This window comes from Aythya ferina, assembly GCF_964211825.1.
Source record: "Aythya ferina genome assembly, chromosome: 1".
Taxonomy (NCBI): domain Eukaryota; kingdom Metazoa; phylum Chordata; class Aves; order Anseriformes; family Anatidae; genus Aythya; species Aythya ferina.
This window is the reverse complement of record NC_140296.1, coordinates 296,458-314,479: the sequence shown is the minus strand read 5'-3', so window position 1 is coordinate 314,479 and position 18,022 is coordinate 296,458. Positions and strand designations below refer to the sequence as shown.

At 70.4% G+C, this 18,022-nt stretch overlaps 3 protein-coding genes across 3 annotated transcripts; 2 read left to right on the top strand and 1 right to left on the bottom strand.

Annotated features, from left to right (window-relative positions):
- Positions 1 to 364: 364 nt before the first annotated feature.
- On the top strand, positions 365 to 3,138 carry CCKBR (cholecystokinin B receptor). The gene is made up of 5 exons (XM_084526361.1): positions 365 to 605; positions 1,264 to 1,515; positions 1,584 to 1,848; positions 1,951 to 2,078; positions 2,303 to 3,138. Exons 1-5 carry the CDS (start codon positions 437 to 439, stop codon positions 2,815 to 2,817), a joined length of 1,329 nt encoding a protein of 442 aa, XP_084382487.1. The 5' UTR covers positions 365 to 436; the 3' UTR covers positions 2,818 to 3,138.
- An 899-nt stretch (positions 3,139 to 4,037) lies between these two features.
- Positions 4,038 to 7,442, top strand: SMPD1 (sphingomyelin phosphodiesterase 1). The gene is made up of 6 exons (XM_084493433.1): positions 4,038 to 4,248; positions 5,010 to 5,773; positions 6,058 to 6,229; positions 6,319 to 6,395; positions 6,637 to 6,782; positions 6,863 to 7,442. Exons 1-6 carry the CDS (start codon positions 4,063 to 4,065, stop codon positions 7,270 to 7,272), a joined length of 1,755 nt encoding a protein of 584 aa, XP_084349559.1. The 5' UTR covers positions 4,038 to 4,062; the 3' UTR covers positions 7,273 to 7,442.
- An 87-nt stretch (positions 7,443 to 7,529) lies between these two features.
- On the bottom strand, positions 7,530 to 13,911 carry APBB1 (amyloid beta precursor protein binding family B member 1). The gene is given in 15 exon segments (XM_084493422.1): positions 7,530 to 8,117; positions 8,212 to 8,472; positions 8,474 to 8,592; positions 8,701 to 8,784; positions 9,032 to 9,116; positions 9,245 to 9,359; positions 9,916 to 10,043; positions 10,174 to 10,311; positions 10,543 to 10,579; positions 10,697 to 10,782; positions 10,851 to 10,907; positions 10,978 to 11,156; positions 12,700 to 13,332; positions 13,459 to 13,517; positions 13,887 to 13,911. Coding segments are annotated over 13 exon segments (2,082 nt in total). The 5' UTR covers positions 13,325 to 13,332; positions 13,459 to 13,517; positions 13,887 to 13,911; the 3' UTR covers positions 7,530 to 7,949.
- Positions 13,912 to 18,022: the final 4,111 nt, after the last annotated feature.

Genomic DNA, 18,022 nt, shown 5'->3' with positions numbered 1-18,022 from the left:
CCCCGAGCCCCCCGAGCCCCCCAAGCCCTCCGAGCCCTCCGAGCCCTTCGAGCCCCGGGGTCCCCGAGCCCCGGCCCCACGTGGGGTCCCTCGAACCCGGTTCCCGCTGCCGGCCGGCGGCCCCCGCTGCTCCGCAGCCCCCCCGCGCCCTCCTGCCCCGCCACCCCCCGGTTCTCCCCGCGCCGCCGCCGCCGCTCTCCCCCGCTCCCCCCGGCTCCCCCCGGGCTCCCCCCGCTCCCTGCCGCTGCCGCGCCCCCGGCCCGCCCCGCGCCCCCGCCCCGCGCCCCCGCCGCCGGGCGCCGCCCCCGCTCACTCTCCCGGCGGCTCCGGAGCGAGCGGGGCGGCGCGGAGCCTCCTCCCGGGGCCGCCGCCGGTGCCGCCGCCGGGGTGGGCGCGATGGGCACGGGGCGGCTCTGACGGCGGCTCCGGCGGCGCCATGGACCCGCGGCGCCTCAATGAGTCCCTGCAGGAGCTGCTCTGCCGCCCCGGGAACGGCACCGGCACCGGCACCGGCACGGACACCGGCACCGGCTCCGGCTCCTCCTGGAACAGCTCCGCCTGCGACCTCCTCCGCAGGGGCCTCCGCGGGCCCCCGGCGCCCAAAGGTGAGACCGGGGCGGGGTGGGACGGGACGGGACCCGGCAGCCGCTCCGTCCCGCCGTGCGCCCCGTCTCCTGCCCGGCGCAACCCGGCGCGCCCGCGGTTCTCCCGTGTGCCCCAGCCCCGCCGGCCCCGGTGCCCGGTGCCCAGCACCCGGCAGCCCTGGAGCGCGGCTCGGGGCCGGGCTGTGCCCGCGCGGGGACAGCGAAGGTGCCGGGCGGAGGCGGGCGCGGAGCCCCGCGGCGCGCAGCCCCGGCCCCGGTGCCCGTCGCTGGCCGCGCGGCCGGGGCTCGCTCAGCTCCCGGCGCGGTCACGTCCGAGCGCGACCGGGGAGCGGGGGGCGCGGGGCTGCCAGAGCCCGGCCCCGGGGAGCGTCAGCACCGCCGCGACTCCGGCGCCTGCCCGCTGCCCGGGTGCTGGAGCCCAGCCTGGGTGGCGTCGTGCCCGCGGAGCCGCGCTGGGGAGGGAGAGTGCCCGGGCATCCTGGCACCGCGTCCGCTGCAGTGATGGCCGCGGGGACGTCCCGGCTCTGCCCACCACCAGACGCTTGCTAGGGCTGGTGAGAGCCCGGGCGCTTGGCTACCGTCCGCGGCCACACCGCCCTTGCCATGGCCGTTGCACCCAGACACGCACTTGACCACCTGTGACCCTGCTGCCCCGCAGACCTGGACCTGACAGTGCGCATCCTGCTGTACGCGCTGATCTTTGTGCTGAGCATCTGCGGGAACGCCTTGGTCGTGGCCGTGCTGCTCCTGAACCGCCGCCTGCGCACCGTCACCAACTCCTTCCTGCTGTCCCTGGCGCTCAGTGACCTGATGCTGGCACTCTGCTGCATGCCCTTCACTCTCGTCCCCAACCTCATGGGCACCTTCATCTTCGGCGAGGCTGTCTGCAAGCTCATGGCCTACCTCATGGGTACGGTGGGTGGGGGCCAGGGGGCTGTGCCACGCTGCGCTGCGGGCGCTGACCCTCACTGCCCGCAGGCGTCTCCGTGTCGGTCTCCACCTTCAGCCTGGTGGCCATCGCCATCGAGCGGTACAGCGCCATCTGCAACCCGCTGCAATCCCGCGTGTGGCAGACGCGCTCGCACGCCTGCCGGGTCATCGCCAGCACCTGGCTCTTCTCGGCGCTGCTCATGCTGCCCTACGCCATCTACAGCACCACGCGGGCCGTGCCCGCCCGCGGCGCCCGCGCAGCCCTCAGCCAGTGCACGCACGACTGGCCCAGCGAGCACGTCCGGCAGGCCTGGTGAGCTGGCCCCAGCGCCGCACCGTGCGCTCCTGCACCCAGCACAGCCGCTGCGGCAGGGCTGGGAGAGGGGCTGCCGTGCAACAGGTGCTGTCCTTTCAGGTATGTTCTGCTGCTTCTCATCCTCTTCTTCATCCCGGGTGTGGTGATGATCGTGGCTTACGGGCTCATCTCTCGTGAGCTCTATCGAGGGATCCGCTTTGAGTTGGACATCAAGGGGGAGGCTGCAGGTGAGGGGATGGGGAGCTGGGGACCTGCAGAGTCCTGCGGGACACAGCTCTGCTCAGCACCTCCTGCCTGGGGCAAGCAGCGGGACTGGGCCCCCGGAGCTGCATCCCCTCCTGACACCTGTCGCATGCTGGGGAGGCCGTGCTGCTCCGTGCCTGGTGCTGCATGGGTCTGGGTGGTGCCATGGGGCTGGGGACGTGACCATGTCCCGCTCCACCCCCCACAGCCCAGCGCAATGGTGGCCCGGAGCCGGCACCTGCCTGCGATGAGGGAGATGGCTGCTACCTGCAGCTCTCCCGGCCAGGCGGTGCGCTGGAGCTGCGTGCACTGGGCACAGCAGGCGCACAGCAGGACCGGGCACGCATCAACAGTTCAGAGGCAAAGCTGGTGGCCAAGCGGCGTGTGATCCGCATGCTGGTGGTCATTGTGGCCATGTTCTTCCTCTGCTGGCTGCCCATCTTCACCGCCAACACCTGGCGTGCCTTTGCACCGCGGGCAGCCCAGCGCGCACTCTCGGGGACACCCATCTCCTTCATCCACCTCCTCTCCTACACCTCCGCCTGTGCCAACCCCCTCATCTACTGCTTCATGAACCGCCGCTTCCGCAAGGCCTTCCTGGGCACCTGCACCGGCTGCCGCCGCGCCTGCCCACGCCGCCCCCTCGACGAGGACGTGGCCAACGTCAACGCCTCGCTCTCCAAGTTCAGCTACACCACTGTCAGCAGCCTCGGGCCCCCATGAGCCCAGCCCCGTGCCCCTCCGCCCCCGCCACCTCCCACTCGTGTCCTGACACAGCTCCCTGTGCTTTGCGTCCCCTCTACCCCTCCAGCCTCAGTGGCACCCCCGTGCGCCCCCCCCCAACCTGCCCCGGGGCATCCCCCGTGCCTGCGGGCTCTGCGCTGCGGTCCCGGGCTGAGCAGGGTGGCGGCGGCGGCCCCCGCGCTCCCCTCGCCCCACCCGTGGGGCCGGAGGCCGGGGTGATGGGGGAAGCCCCCAGCCCAGCCCAGGCCCTCCCCGCTCGCTCCCCGCGGGCTGCGGCCGCAATAAAGCCTTTGCCTGGTGTCACCCGCTCCGCTTCTTCCCCCCCGCGCCCGGCACCGGGCAGCGCGGAGCACGGAGCCGGGCGGGGAGCGGCAGCGCCGGGAGCCCCGGGCCCGGCCCTCGGTGGGTCCGAGCCCCGGGACTGGGACGGCCCCGAGCGGGGGGAGCCTCGCGGGAGCAGGGGGGGAGCGCCCGAATGCTCCGCACCGGCACCGGCACCGGGACGGGGACGGTCCCGAGCGGCTCGGCGCGGCTGAGGCAGCCCCAGAGCCCCGGGTGCTGCCGCCGCTCCTGCCTGGCCCCGGCTGCTCACACCCCCGCGTAGGTGTGTGCACACCCGTGTGCGTGCATGCACGCGCAGCTGCTCGGGCTTGCACAGCCCTGCATGCTCGGGCACACAGCCCTGCACACACGCCTGTACCCCTGTGCACGCGCACACACACACACACACACACACACTCACACACCCCCCCGTGCCCGCACACGCACACAGCTGCACCCCCCGGACACAAGCACAGCAGATCCCGTGGGCAGCAGGGCAGGACCCACGGGGGGGGGGAGGTGTCCCCGTGGGCAGCAGCGGGGGGTCCCCACGGGCTGTCGATGCTGTGCTCCTGTTCAGACGGCGCCCACCGGGCTCCATCTGCCACAGCCCCCCCGTCCCCCCCGTGACCCCGCAGTGCCCCAGGGGGGCTCCGCCTGGCCGTGACCCCACGCGACCCCGTCTCGGGGACTCCCCTCCGGGCCCCATCTCCCCGCGCCGCGTCCCGGTGCGCTCCGTCCCCGGCCGTGCCCCCGGTGGGGCCGCACCCCCGCGGGACTACATCTCCCGTCGTGCCCCGCGGGGCGCCCCGCCCCGCCCCCCCACGCGCTCAGGCCCCGCCCCCTATCCCCAGCCCCGCCCCGTTCCCTCCCGGCCCCGCCCCGCTCGGAGCCGTCCCGGCCATGGCGGTGGGCGCGGGCCGGGCCCCGCCGCTGGCCCTGGCCCTGGCGCTGGCGCTGCCGCTGTCGGTGGCGCTGTCGCCGCCCGGGGCCGCGCTGCTGGAGGCGGCGGGGCCGCGCTGGGGCTGGCGCAACCTGACGTGCCCGGGCTGCCGCCTGCTCTTCGGGGCGCTCGACCTGGCGCTGCAGGTGCCGGGGGAACCGCGACGGGGAGGGGGGGAGCGGGGGAGAGGGGAGGGCACCGGGACGGGGGGGAGGGGACGGGGCGGGAGGGGAGGGGAGGGCACCGGGACCGGAGGGCACCGGGACGGGACGGGGGGAGGAAGGGGGGGAGGCAAGGGGGAAGGGGAAGGGACGGGAGGGGAGGGCACCGGGACGGGACGGGACGGGACGGGACGGGGGAGGAGGGGACGGGGGAGGAGGGCACCGGGAGGGCGAGGGGAGGGCACCGGGACGGGACGTGGGGGGGAGGCAAGGGGGAGAGGGGAAGGGACGGGACGGGACGGGAGGGCACCGGAGGGGAAGGGCACCGGGACGGGACGGGGGGAGAAGGGGAAGGGGAAGGGGAAGGGGAAGTGGGGGGCACCGGGGCTGGAGGGCACCGGGACGGGACGGGGAGGCAGCAGCACGGGGCTAGGGCCAGGGCCGGGAGGAGGCCGAGGCCGGGGCTGGACGGGAACGGGCAGAGCGGGGCCAGCGAGGTCGGGGCCGGGGCCGGGAGGGCGCAGGGAAGGGAGCAGCGAGGCCAGGGCAGGGCCGGGGCCTCGTGACAGCCGCTGTCGGGACGGGACGTGCCTGGGGGTGGTCACGGGACGGGACGGGACGGGACGGGGACAGGGCCAGGTGCTGGGGCCCGGAAGGGGAAGGGGAACCCGGCCGAGGCCGCCCGCTTCCCCCGGGGCCGGGTGCCGGCGGTGCGAGGAACAGCGCGTGCCCATCGCCCACCGCAGCTGGAGCCCAACGTGGCGCGCGTGGGGCGCGTGGCGGTGGGGCTGTGCCAGGAGCTGCGGCTGGCGCGCCCCGAGATCTGCCGGCAGGCCGTGCAGCTCTTCCAGCGCGACGTGGTGGCCGCCTGGGCCCGCTCCGTGCTGCGGCCGGCCGAGGCCTGCGGGCTGCTGCTGGGCCCGCGCTGCGGCCACTGGGACATCTACGGCGCCTGGAACGTCTCCCTGCCCGCCGCCCCCAAGCCGCCGGTGCGGCCCCCGGCGCCCCCGCCGCCCGGCGCGCCCAGCGCCCGCGTCCTCTTCCTCACCGACCTGCACTGGGACCGGCTCTACACCCCGGGCAGCGATCCTGCCTGCCCCGACCCGCTCTGCTGCCGCGGCGCCGCCCGCCCCGGCCCCGGCGGCGCTGGCTTCTGGGGCGAGTACAGCAAGTGCGACCTGCCGCTGCACACCATCGCGGGGCTGCTGGCCCAGCTGCGCCACGCTGGCCCCTTCGCCGCCGCGTACTGGACGGGCGACATCCCGGCACACAACGTCTGGCAGCAGCGCCGCGAGGACCAGCTGCTGGCCCTGCGCACCGTCACCGCGCTGTTGCGCCAGCACCTGGGCGCCCTGCCCGTCTACCCGGCCGTGGGCAACCACGAGGCCACCCCCGTCAATGCCTTTCCCCCACCCTACGTGCACGGCAACCAGTCCTCGGCGTGGCTGTACGACGCGATGGCTGAGGCCTGGCAGGACTGGCTGCCCCCGCCGGCGCTGGAGACCCTCCGGTGGGGCGGCCGCACAGGGAACGAGGGGCTGGGGGGGCTCTGGGCTGGCTGGGGGGCACAGGGGCAAGGAGCTTGTAGGGCACAGAGGGACTACTGGTGGGAGGGTGCTTGGACAAGCTGGGGGGGCTGCGGACCAGCGGCACACAGGTGCCTGGGGCAGACGTGAGGGGAGGAAGGGCGGGGGGGTGTCTGAGGCACTGCAGGCTGCTGGGGGACGTGTGCCAGACACATGGGGATAGCAGAGCCCCGGGCAGTCAGCGCTGACACCCCCCCCTTCCCTGCAGAGCCGCTGGCTTCTACACGGTGCAGGTATGGCCCGGGCTGCGCCTCGTCTCGCTCAACATGAACTTCTGCTCCCAGGCCAACTTCTGGCTGCTCATCAACTCCACCGACCCCGCGGGGCAGCTGCAGTGGCTCGTGGGCGTTCTGGAGGCCGCCGAGCAGCAGGGGGAGAAGGTGGGCAGCAGCAGGGTGGGGGGGTCCCGGGGCCCCGCTACCCCTGTGCACCCCCCACCAGCTCCCCCTCTCCTGGCTGCTGCCCCCAGGTGCACATCATCGGGCACATCCCTCCGGCCCACTGCCTGCGGAGCTGGAGCTGGAACTACTACCGCATCGTCAACAGGTCAGCCTGCGGAGGACCCGCTCTGTGCCGGGGCCCTGCTGCGCCTGGTGCCATCAGGAGGCCAAGGGCGAGGGCCGGGTGGGAGCTGGCGCCAGCGGGTGCCGTGGGTGCAGCAGCCAGGCTGGTGCAACGAGTCCCGGGAGCAGCGGTGCCGCGGGGTGGGGCCAGCCCCAGGCAGCGCCGTGGGGCAGGGGACGGGGTCTGGAGCTGGCTGCGCTCACCCCTGCTGCCCCACACGCAGGTTTGAAGGCACCATCGCAGCACAGTTCTTCGGGCACACACACGTGGACGAGTTTGAGATGTTCTACGATGAGGAGACCCTGACGCGCCCCGTCTCTGTGGCCTTCGTGGCACCCAGCGTCACCACCTACATCAACCTCAACCCCGGTGAGCGCTCCATCCCCTCCCCTCCCCTCCTCCCGCTCTGGCTGTGGAGCTGCCCCACAAACCCCGACTGCTGCCCCCAGGCTACCGCGTGTACGAGGTGGACGGCGCCTACAACGGCAGCTCCCACGCCGTGCTGGACCACGAGACGTTCATCCTCAACCTCACCGAGGCCAACGTGCCTGGGGCAGAGCCGCACTGGCAGCGCCTCTACCGCGCCCGTGAGGCCTACGGGATGGCCACCGCCTTCCCCGCCGACTGGGACCTGCTCATCCGCCGCTTCCAGGATGACGAGCGCCTCTTCCAGCGCTTCTGGTACCACTTCCACAAGGGCCACCCGCCCCGCGAGCCCTGCCTGGAGGCCTGCAAGGCGGCCCTGCTCTGTGCGCTGCGCACCGGCCGCTCAGCCGACCCCAGCCTCTGCCGGGTGCTGCGCCCAGCCCGGCCTTTCCGGCAGATCCTGCAGCTCTGGCGGCAGCGGCAGCTCTGCTGAGCCCGGGGCTGGCAGCGGCGCCAGGGGACACACGGGGATGGGCACAGATACTCACCCACGCTGTGGGATGGGAAGGGGCCCCATCCTGGCTGCACGGGGCCACCACTTGGCCCTGCACTCCCACTGGTGGCAGCCCCAGCTGGCTGCATAATAAAGGTTGGTGATGGAGAGAGCCGGCTGCTGGCCCTGGGGGGCCAGGAACCTCGTTCCAGCGGTGTGGAGCCGAGGGATGCTGCAGGGAAGGGGCTGGGCCGGGCTGGTGGAATGGGTTTATTAATTATTTAGTACAACACAGATCTTTGTTACAGCAGGAGGGGCAGCTCCGGAGCTGGGCAGCCCCGGCAGGGCCCCCGCACTGCAGGTTAGACCGCATGCATCGGGCAGGCAGCCTGCGCCCTGGCTGGGCAGCGCCCGTCCCAGGAGGCGGCGAGGCCGCCCCGTGCACGGGACAGGGCCCCGGGCCCGGCCCTGCCACCCCGAGGGCACGCACGAGCACAGGGACCCATGCGTGGGACGCAGCTGCCACCCGCCCGGGGACACTCACACACACACACGTGCCCCGGCGCAGGCATGCGCCCCACGGCACCCGGTGCAGCTGCCCCGTCCCAGTCCTGTCCTGGTTGCAGCAGGCAGGAGCGTGGGGCGGGCAGGGGTCTGGTCACTCCCCTCTGCTCTGATCACGGCGTCTGTGCCCCCAGGCGCTTGGGCTTCAGGCTGCCCAGCAGGGTCTGCACGCCCTTGCGGACGGTGGAGCCCACCCGGCGGGCCACTGAGTCGGCAGGCGGCGCGGGCAGGCAGGAGCTGGAGGCCTGGGGCCGGGCGTCCAAGCACTTCTGGTAGCGCAGCTGGGGACAGGGGGTGAGCGGGGCCACGGGGGTGCAGGGGGGGGCGCGGGGCCACGGGGGTGCGGGGGGGGGGCACGGGGCCAGGGACACTCACCATGCAGGCAGCCTGCAGCGCCTCGCTCAGCCCCGCCGCGTTGGGCTCACACCAGACCATGTGGCAGCGGAAGGCGCCGGGGGCGCTGGCCATGATGAAGGCGAAGGAGCGGACGTCCCGGCCCACGCCCATGAAGGAGAGGAACCGCACGCGGCACTCGCACAGCACCGCCTCCGTCTGCAGGCACAGCGCCGGGCTCAGCACCGGGACAGGGAAGGGGAAAGGGACGGGGATGGGGACGGGGATGGGGACGGGGCTGCCGCACCTGCTCGTGGGTGATGGTGAGCGTGGCAGGGGCCACGTTGACCACGATGGGGGTCCAGTGCTCTTTGCTGCTGGTGGCCAGCGCCGCCTCCAGCGCCGCGTTGATGACGTCCATGCCTGGGACAGGCAGGTGGGGGCTCGGGGCGGGCAGGGGGGAAGAGGGCCCCGTTCCCAGTGTGGGGCACACCCCAACACCAGCCTCCCTCCACGGCCCCCCAGGCTCACCCACGGGCTTGGTGACAGGTACGCAGCCCAGGTAGCAGACCGGGAACTTCTGCACCACCTCGCTCTTGGGCACCGGGAACTCCACTGCGGGCATGGGGCAGGGTCACAGCGCATACCCCGAGCGTCCCCCCTGCACCAGCTGCACCCAACAGCCCCACAGCCAGCCCGCACGCAGCCTGCTGCCCCCCTGCCTGCCCTGTGCGCCCACCCACACGGCCCCTGCAGCCCCGTGGTACTGCCACTGTGCAGCCCCCAGCCCCCCCTGCATGCACGGGCTGGACACAGCCAGTCCCCAGGTGCCTGCGCCCCCCACCCTGGGCCCCTGCCATACCCTGGAAGGGGATCTCCACCATCCTGGAGGAGTCCATGGAGAGGCCGTTAGCCAGCGCCCGGGCGCTTCGCCGCTCCACCATGATCTGGGGAGAGCAGGGGGGCCACGGACCCCCCCCCCAGCCTGTCACGATGCAGCCCCCAACCTCTGCCCGGCACAGGCAGCCGGGGGACAGAGGGGTGAGGGGAGCACCCAGGGCAGCCCTGGGCTCACCTGGGAGCAGACCTCATGCAGGCTGGTGGCGATGTCCTTGGCGGGGCTCTCGCAGCGGAAGACATGGCACTTGAGCATCTGCGTCAGCTGGTCCCGGGCCACGTAGGCGAAGTCCCTGCAAGGAGGGGCTGCGCTCAGGGACCCCTCACAGGCCACCAGGGCCCCTGTCCCCTGCCCATAAGAAGTGGGCCACCGCCACCAAGGCCCCCCAGCACAGCGTGTGCAGAGGCTGGGGACACGTGGCGCTGCCATACCTCTCCCTGGGTGCCCGGCCAGAGCAGCAGGAGAGAGCCAGAGAACAGAGTCAGGGGGACTGGGCGCACACACGCACACCCAGCACGGGGCCCAGCACACCAGCACGGGGCAGCACCCAGCCCACGGGACCCCCACCTGCCCCAGGACCCCACAACCTGAGAGTACGGGGACCCCCCCACACACCCTGCATGCCGACAGATGCACCCAGCACCCCGCACGCGCAGGACGCCCCCACACCCCCCAGTTCAGGGACCCACCCCACACCTCAGCTCTGGACAAATGCCTGCACCCGGCGTGCCAAGACAGCTGTGTGTGTGCACCCCCCTCTGTACCAGCCCTGCACACCCCACGGGGACCCCTGCATGCCCCCTGCGTTCCCAGGAGACCCTGAACAGCCCTTGGCCCCGCGCCCCCACCTGCCACTGTCACGCCCCACGCCCCAGACACGGATGCTGGCCACGGGCTGTGCGTGCAGCAGGGTCTGGTCCTGCGGGTCCACCAGCTTCAGCGTCTGGCTCTGCAGGAGCAGCAGCATGGCCCGGCCCTGGGGGGGCCGTGTCAGGCCAGGGGCAGCCTGGGGTGAGGGGTGCAGGGACAGAGCACGGCATGCAGGGCAGAGAGGGGATGTGCTGGGGGCCAGGGGTGATGCTGTGCTTGGGGAGGGAGGCACTCACCCCCCCCCAGGCACCCGGCGCTCCGTGCTGGTGCAGGGACAGCTGGCGGATGCAGTTGTTGACGGCGACGCTGCTCCTCCCGGGTGCCAACTCCTCCTCGCTCATCTCCACCCAGCCCAGCGAGCGCACAGGGAAGCTCTGCGGGGCACGGCCCGGGTGGGCGCAGTCTGGCTCCCACCAGCCCCATGCACCGGAGGGGGGCCAGGGGCAGCACCCCGTCCAGCTGAGCCCCCCCCCACAGTGGCAACAGCACAACCACCGCCCCAGGGCCCCCACATCCCCGCGACACCGGGGCAGGAGGGGCCAGGGGAGCTGGGCAGGAGCCCCCCACCAGGGCGGCCCCACTCAGCCCCCGCTGTCCCAGCCTACCTTGGAGCCCGGCTCGTCCTCCTCAGCCAGGGCCACACTGCAAGAGCGGGGCTGTCACCGCCTGCCGCCGGCTGCCACCAGCTGCTCCCTGCGCACGGGGAACCCTGCGCCCAGCTTGGTCAACGCAGCCCCCACCAAGCCCCCAAACCCCCACCTGATGCCCGGCGAGGCCGGGTCTGGTGCCGGTGGCTCCGCGTCCTGCACTCCAGGCTCGCCATCGGCCTCCTCTGCCGTGGGGTCCTGGGAAGGAGAGAGGGTGGCAGGGCCGGGCGCAGCAGCCGATGTCCCTGGCCCCGACAGCCCCTCACCTTCCAGAAATCGCCATCGCCGAAGCGTTCAGCCGGAGCGAAGCCCGTCCAGGCGAGCTGTGGGCAGAGCGGAGGGCTCAGGACAAACGCCGTGGGGCAGCTCCACAGCCCGTGCTCCCCGACTCACCGGCTGCTCCTCGCAGGGGGTGCTGCCCTGGGAGCCGCGGGCGAGCCCCGCCGGGGGCTCCCACTGCGTGGTGCCAGTGGGGATGTGCCAGTAGTAGGTGCCCGAGGTGTCCTGCACCCGCATCCATCCCGCAGGCAGGTCCGAGTCCGTCTCGAAGGAGTTCCGGGTCCAGAAGGAGTCTGGGGAGCAGGGGGGGAGCCGAGGCTGGGACCCCTGCAGCCCCACGCAGCCGGGCGGGGACCCCGGGGTGGTCGCCATGTGGGGGGAGCTGCCACGCAGCGGGGGGGCACAGCCAGGCAGGGCAGAGACCCCGCTGCCATAAGGAGTCCCGATGGCCACCAGGACGGGGCCAGGCCAGGTGGGACACCCAAACACTGCCCATCAGGGCGATGGCCACGAGGCCCTCGCTGTGCTCGGTGCCCCCCAGCACCCGCAGATCCCATCCCGCAGCCCCCGCCACGCCGTGGGGCCGTCTCACCAGGGCCCCCCTCCCAGCCCCTGCCCCTCGGGACCCCCATCCCCGGCACCCCGCGCCCACCCCCCCGGTACCCCGGGGCTCGCGGCCGTTCCCTGCGGCTCCTCCCGGGGGGGGTCTCGGGGCAGCGCTCACCTGGGCCCTGCTGGTCCAGGCGTTGCCCCGGCAACCGCTGACGGCATCGCCAGGGGCCGCCACTGGGATGCGCCGGGGGGGGGCGGGGATGCGCAGATGGGGGGGGGCTGGGACCGGGATGGGGAGGGAGGGAGGGGGCGACAGGGACAGCAGGGGCCGTGCGGAGGGGGCCGGGGGGGCTATGTGGGGCAGCCGGGGGTCGGGGGCACAGGGACGGGGGGTGAGGTGGGTGGGGACGGGCAGCTGGGGCACCGTGGGGGACCCCCGAGGCCGGGGGGGGCAATGGGGAGCGCATGGGGACGCGCAGCCAGGAGGGTGCTGGGACAGCACGACACGGGGCACGGCACGGCACGGATGGATGGATGGATGGATGGATGTGTGACCGGCACGGGGGGGGCACAGCCCGGCCGGGGGCCACCATGCAGAAGGGAGCGATGCAGTGCGCATGCCACGGAGCCGTGGGCAGGGGGCAGGGCTGGGGGCAGCAGTGGGTGCAAGGCTGGGGAGGGCAGACAAAACGTGGGGCTGAGAGGAGCAGGATGGGCACAGCAGGATGGGGACAGCAGGATGGGCACAGCAGGATGGGGGCACAGCAGGATGGGCACAGCAGGATGGGGCACTGCAGGAGGGGGACAGCTGGATGGGGGCACAGCAGGATGGGGCAGCAGAAGGGAGGCACAGCAGGATGGGCACAGCAGGATGGGGGCAGCTGGATGGGGGCACAGCAGGATGGGGGCAGCAGGAGGGGGGCAGCAGAAGGGGGGCACAGCAGGATGGGCACAGCAGGATGAGCACAGCAGGATAGAGGCAGCAGGATAGGGGCAGCAGGATGGGGCACTGCAGGATGGGGGCACAGCAGGATGCGGGCACAGCAGGAGGGGCACAGCAGGATGGGGGCACAGCAGGATAGGGGCAGCAGGAGGGGGGCAGCAGGATGGGGCACTGCAGGATGGGGGCACAGCAGGAGGGGCACAGCAGGATGGGGGCACAGCAGGATAGGGGCAGCAGGAGGGGGGCAGCAGGATGGGGGCACAACAGGATGGGGCAGCACACTGGGCTGGGGGCTGCAGGGGCAGCTGTGGCACAGGCAAGCGGGCGCACACGGGGCCCACCTGCGTCGTCGGGGGAGCTGCCGGCCGGGCTGCCCTGGCTGAGCGTGGCCCAGCTGGAGTCCTCGTCGCTGGCGGTGCCGCTGCGCGCCCCGAAGAGCCGGCTGGCGCTGCGGCCCTGCTCACGCGGCGCCCGCTCCCCGCTGGGCTCTGACTCGGCCGTGGCGGGGTCGCTCTGCACCGGGGTGGAGTCCCCGTCCCCATCCTCCGCGTCGTCCCCGTCGTCATCCTCCTCCTCGTCCTCCTCCTCCTCGGGGGCGCCCCGCAGGTCGATGAGCAGGGCCCCCCTGCCGGCGGCGTTGCGGGCGTTGCGTGCGGCCACCTCCAGCTCCTCGGGGGGGGGGCCCAGCTCGTTGCGGTTCTGGTCCCGCTCGGCTGCCCGGCGCAGCTGGTTCTGGCCCTCCTTCACCCACTTGGCATTAGCGGGCTCCTCGCCGGCCTGGGGGGCTGGGCCCCCGCCGCCTCCCAGCTCCGTGCTGCCATGGAGGTGGTGGCCGTGGGGCGAGCCGGGGGGGGCCTTGGCCGGCAGCAGCTCCCCGTGCTCGGGGGGGCCCTGCAGCGCCAGGCTCAGCCCCAGGCAGCTGTTGTCGTTGGCCAGGTCGCTGCGCTTGCTCAGGGACCCCGACATCGCGGGGCCTGGGGACAGCAGAGACGGGGGCAGGACCAGCGTCACCACGGGGAGCGGCTGCCACGGGGCCAGCACCGCCCGTGGGGCCGGCATCGCCCGTGGGGCCCCCCCACGGGGCCAGCCCCATCCCTCACCTGCGGTGGCGGAGGCTCCTACAGCCCCCGGGGCGCCAGCTCCTCCGTGTCCATGGGGCCTGCGGGCAGGGGGCACTGGGGACAGCGGGGGCGGCGGGGGCGGTGGGGGTGCCCCCCCTGGCCCCCTGCCCTTCCCCAGCCGCCCCCCGGCCCCGGGACGCCCTCACCCCTCGGCGGCCCCGCAGCCGCGACCCTGCCCCACGCACCGTGGGGCTCGGCCCCGCAGCGCCCCAGGGCCCGGTGCTGCCCGGCTCCCACGGCCGAGCCCGGCCCCCCGCAGCCGCCCCCAGCCCCCGGGCCCCGTCCCCGTCCCCGTCGCGGTGCCCCCGCTGCGCCGGGCCCGGAGCCGCTCTCGCCCGACCCCCGGCCCCGGCCCCCCCCCAGCGCAGCCCCCGGGGGGAGCGGCCCCGCTGCGGCCCCTCCGGTACCTGCGGCGGCTCCGCTGCCGGGGGGGCGGGGGGGGTCGGCTTCCGCTTCCGAGGGCGGGGCGGAGCGGAGCGGGCACGGCGCGGTGCGGGGCGCTGCGGGGCGGCGCGAGATGCTGCAGCGCGGGGCGGCGCGGGATGCTGCGGGGCGGCACGGCACGGCTCGGCACGGCTCGGCAAGGCACGGCTTGACACGGCACAGCTCGGCACGGCATGGCACGGCACGGCACGGCACGGGGTGGGATTGCACGGCGCGGTGCGGCACGAGGGTGCTGGGGCAGCACCGCACGGTGCAGCTTGGTACGGCACGGAGCAGGGTGGCTCGGCTCGGCCCGGCTCGGCACCGGGCAGCAGAGGGCAGCACGGAACAACCCGGAGCGGCGGGGAGCGGTGCGGGCAGCACGGGGCAGCGCCTGGGTGCACAGCCCGGCACGGCACGGCACGGCGCGTGACAGCGGGTATCAGTGCGGCACGGCACAGCATGGCACGGCACGGCACAGCACGGCGTGTGACAGGGGCTATCAGTGCGGCACGGCACGGCATGGCACGGCACGGCAGCAGGGCCCCATGGAGCCACTCACCCAGCCCCACGTCCCGGCGGCTGCTGGAGCCCCCGCGGAGGAGCCCCCAGCCCCTCTCTGGGCAGCCTGTGCCAGGGCTCCGGCACCCGCCCGGCACAGCAGTGCTGCCTGGGGCCCAGAGGGCACCGCCTGGGGATGGGGATGGACCCCCCCTGGGGCTAGGGCGCTGCTCAGCTCCTGCTTAAAACCAGCTCCAGCTCGATGCACAAGTCCATGGGGCCCAATGGGATCCATCCCAGGGTACTCAGAGAGCTGGCTGATGTCATCACAAGACCCCTCACAATTATTTTTCAACAGTATGGGGAATCTGGAGAGGTCCCAGTCGACTGGAAGCTGGGAAACGTTGTCCCAGTTTTCAAGAAGGGCAAGAAAGAAGACCCTGGTAATTATGGGCCTGAGTCTCACTTCAGTGCCTGGTAAAAATCATGGAGAAAACTGTTCTGGGAGTTATTGGAAAGCACAAAGTCATAGGCAACAGCAGGTTCATGAGGGGAAGGTCCTGCATAAAGAACTTAATTTGCTTTTATGACAAGGTTACCCACCTAGTTGATCAAGGGAAGCCAGCTGATGTAATCTTTCTGGATTTCAGCAAAGTGTTTGGTTTCTCACAGTGTCCTTCAGGACTAAATGTGCAGCACACACCTAGACAAGTACCTAATGTGATGGGTGAACAACTGGCTGGTGGGTCGGGCTCAAAGGGTGCTAGTAAATGGGGTTACATCAGGCTGACGGCCAGTCGCTAGTGGGGTTCCCCAAGGCTCCATTTTGGGGCCAGTTCTCTTTGATGTTTCCATTGAAATGCCTTTGATGTAGGACTTGAAGGTGTTTTGAGTAAGCTTGCAGACGACACTAGGAGGAGCTAGACGACACGATGGAGGAGCTGTTGACTCTGCTGGGGGTAGAGAGGCTTTGCAGAGATCTGGACAAATCAGAGTTGGGCCATCACAAAATGCATGAAGTTTAACAAGAGCAAGTGCCATGTCCTGCAGATGGGACAGGGCAACCCTGGCTATACGTACAGACTGGGGGACGAGAGGCTGGAGAGCAGCCCCACAGAGAGGGGTCTGGGGGTTCTGGTTGTCAGCACATTGAATACAAGTCAACAGCCTGCCCTGGCAGCCGAAAGGGTACCCCAGGGTACCTGGAGGTAATCCCCAGGCATGGCACTGGCCTCTCCTTGAGTGCTGCATGCAGCTTTGGGCACCACAATATAAGGACAGAAAACTATTAGAAAGCATCCAAAGGAGGGCTACAAAGGTGGGGAAGGGTCTGGAGGGCAAGATGCACAAGGAGGAGCTGAAGTCACTTTGTTTGTTCAGCCCACAGAAGAGGAGGCTGGGGGGAGGCCTCATGGCGGCCTGCAGCTCCATCACGAGGGGAGGCCTCATGGTGGCCTTCAGCTCCCTCATGAGGGGAGTGGAGGGGCAGGCACTGAGCTCTGCTCTCTGGGGACAGCGACAGGACCCGAGGGGACGGCATGGAGCTGGGACAGGGGAGTGTCAGGCTGGGGGTTAGGGAAAGGTTCTGCACCCAGAGGTGGTCGGGCACTGGGACAGGCTGCCCAGGTCACAGCACCGAGCTGCTGGAGTTCAAGGAGCATTTGGACAATGCTCTCAGACATCGAGTTTGATTTTGGGGTAGTCCTCTGGGGAGCCAGAAGTCGGACTCGATGATCCTTGTGGGTCCCTTCCAACTCAGGATATTCTATGATTCCATGAACTCCAGGAGGTTCCTGTCAGCCCTTTTCTCCAGCCTGTCCAGGTCCCTCCAGATGGCAGCACAAGCCATTCAGCTGCTCCCTCCCAGTTTTGTGTCATCTGCAGATTTGCTGAAGATGGGCTCACTGTGCACCACACAGTAAGGAATGGTTCCTGATGTTGACAGAACCTCCTGTGCTCCAGCTTGTGTCCACTGCCTCTTGTCCTGGCACTACCACAGAAAAGAGCTGGGCTCCAACACCTTTGCACCCTCCCTTCAGGTATTTACAGACACTGATGAGATTCCCAAGCTTTCTCTTCTCCGGGCTGTACAGTGCCAGCTCTCTCAACCTCTCCTCCTATCAGAGATGGTACAGTCCCTTCAGCATCTTTATGTCCACCAGGCCCCCCAGGTCCGTTTCTGTCAGGGAGCATTCCACCTTGGGAGCTCCCAGCATGTCCTGGTGCCTGGACTTGTTCCTCCCCAGGGGCAGGACTTTGCACTTCTTGGTGAACTCCACGACGTTTCTGTCATCCCATTCCTCCAGCCAGTCCAGGTCCCTCTGGAGGGCAGCACAACCCCCTGGTGTATCCGCCCCTCCTCTCAGTTTTGTGCCATCTGCAGCCTTGCTGAGGTTACACTCTGCCCCATCACCCAGACCATTAATGAAGATATTAAACAGGACTGGACATGGTATTGACCCCCAGGACTCATTACTGGCCTCCAACTAGGCTGCACCACTGACCATTACACTCTGTGTCCTGTCATTCAGCCTGTTTTCTATCTACCTCACTGTCTGCCCATCCAGCCCATACGTCACCAGCTTGTCTGTGAGGATCTTATGGAGCACAGCGTCAAACGCTTAACTGAAGTCTAGGCAGACTATATCCACTACATTCCCCTTATCTGTCAGGCCAGTCACTTCATCATAGAAGCTTCTCAAGTTGGTCAAGCATGAGTTTCCCTTGGTGAACCCATGCTGACTGCTCCTGATGATGTTCTTGCCCTTCGTGTGCCTAGAAATGGTTCCAGGATGAGTGGCTCCAGCACCTTCCCCAGGATCAAGGTGAGGCTGACCGCCTCTAATTTCCAGCTTGGAATGGGCTGCTCTTGGGCCTGAAGAAGGTGATCCTTGAATACTAAACAGCTTTCCTGGGGTCCACTCCTCTCCAGGGCCATATCCCACAGGGCTCTTCTGAGCAGGTCCTTGAAGAGGCCAAAGTCTGTTCTCCTGAAGTTCAGGGTTGTGAACATGCAGTGCACCCTCCCCGTTGCCCTGAGGATCTTGAAAGCCCCCATCTCCTGGTCACTGCAGCCAGGGCTGACTTTGATCTTCCCATTCCCAACATGCCCCTCCTTGTTGGTGCGGATGAGCTCCAGTGGAGCACCTCTCCTCATTGGCTTCTCTATTGCCTGGAGAAGGAAGTTATCACTAACACACTCCAGGAACCTCCTGGATTCCTTATGCCCTGCTGGGTTGTCCCTCCAGCAGATAGGTGCAGCACGGCGTGGTACGGCTGTGGTACCTGTATGGGTACGGTACGGTGCGTTCTGGTCTGACCCAGCACTGCAGGGCAGGGCGAGCACAGCCTGACACCAGTCAGCACAGCACACAACTGGGTGGTGCAGCACAGCACAGAGCAGTGTGGCACGGCACATCCCGACACAGCCATGGGCTGCCCCCCACATCCTCTGGGACTCCTCTGCAGCCCCCCAGGGCACCCCACTGGGGACCCCACTGCCTCTGGGGGTGTCCCGGCCCGTGGGGAGTAGCCCCCAGCCCCTGCGGGGTACCCCACAAGGTTATCCACAGAGGGATGGGGATTGACTGGCAATGGGATGGGGAAAAAGACACATCAC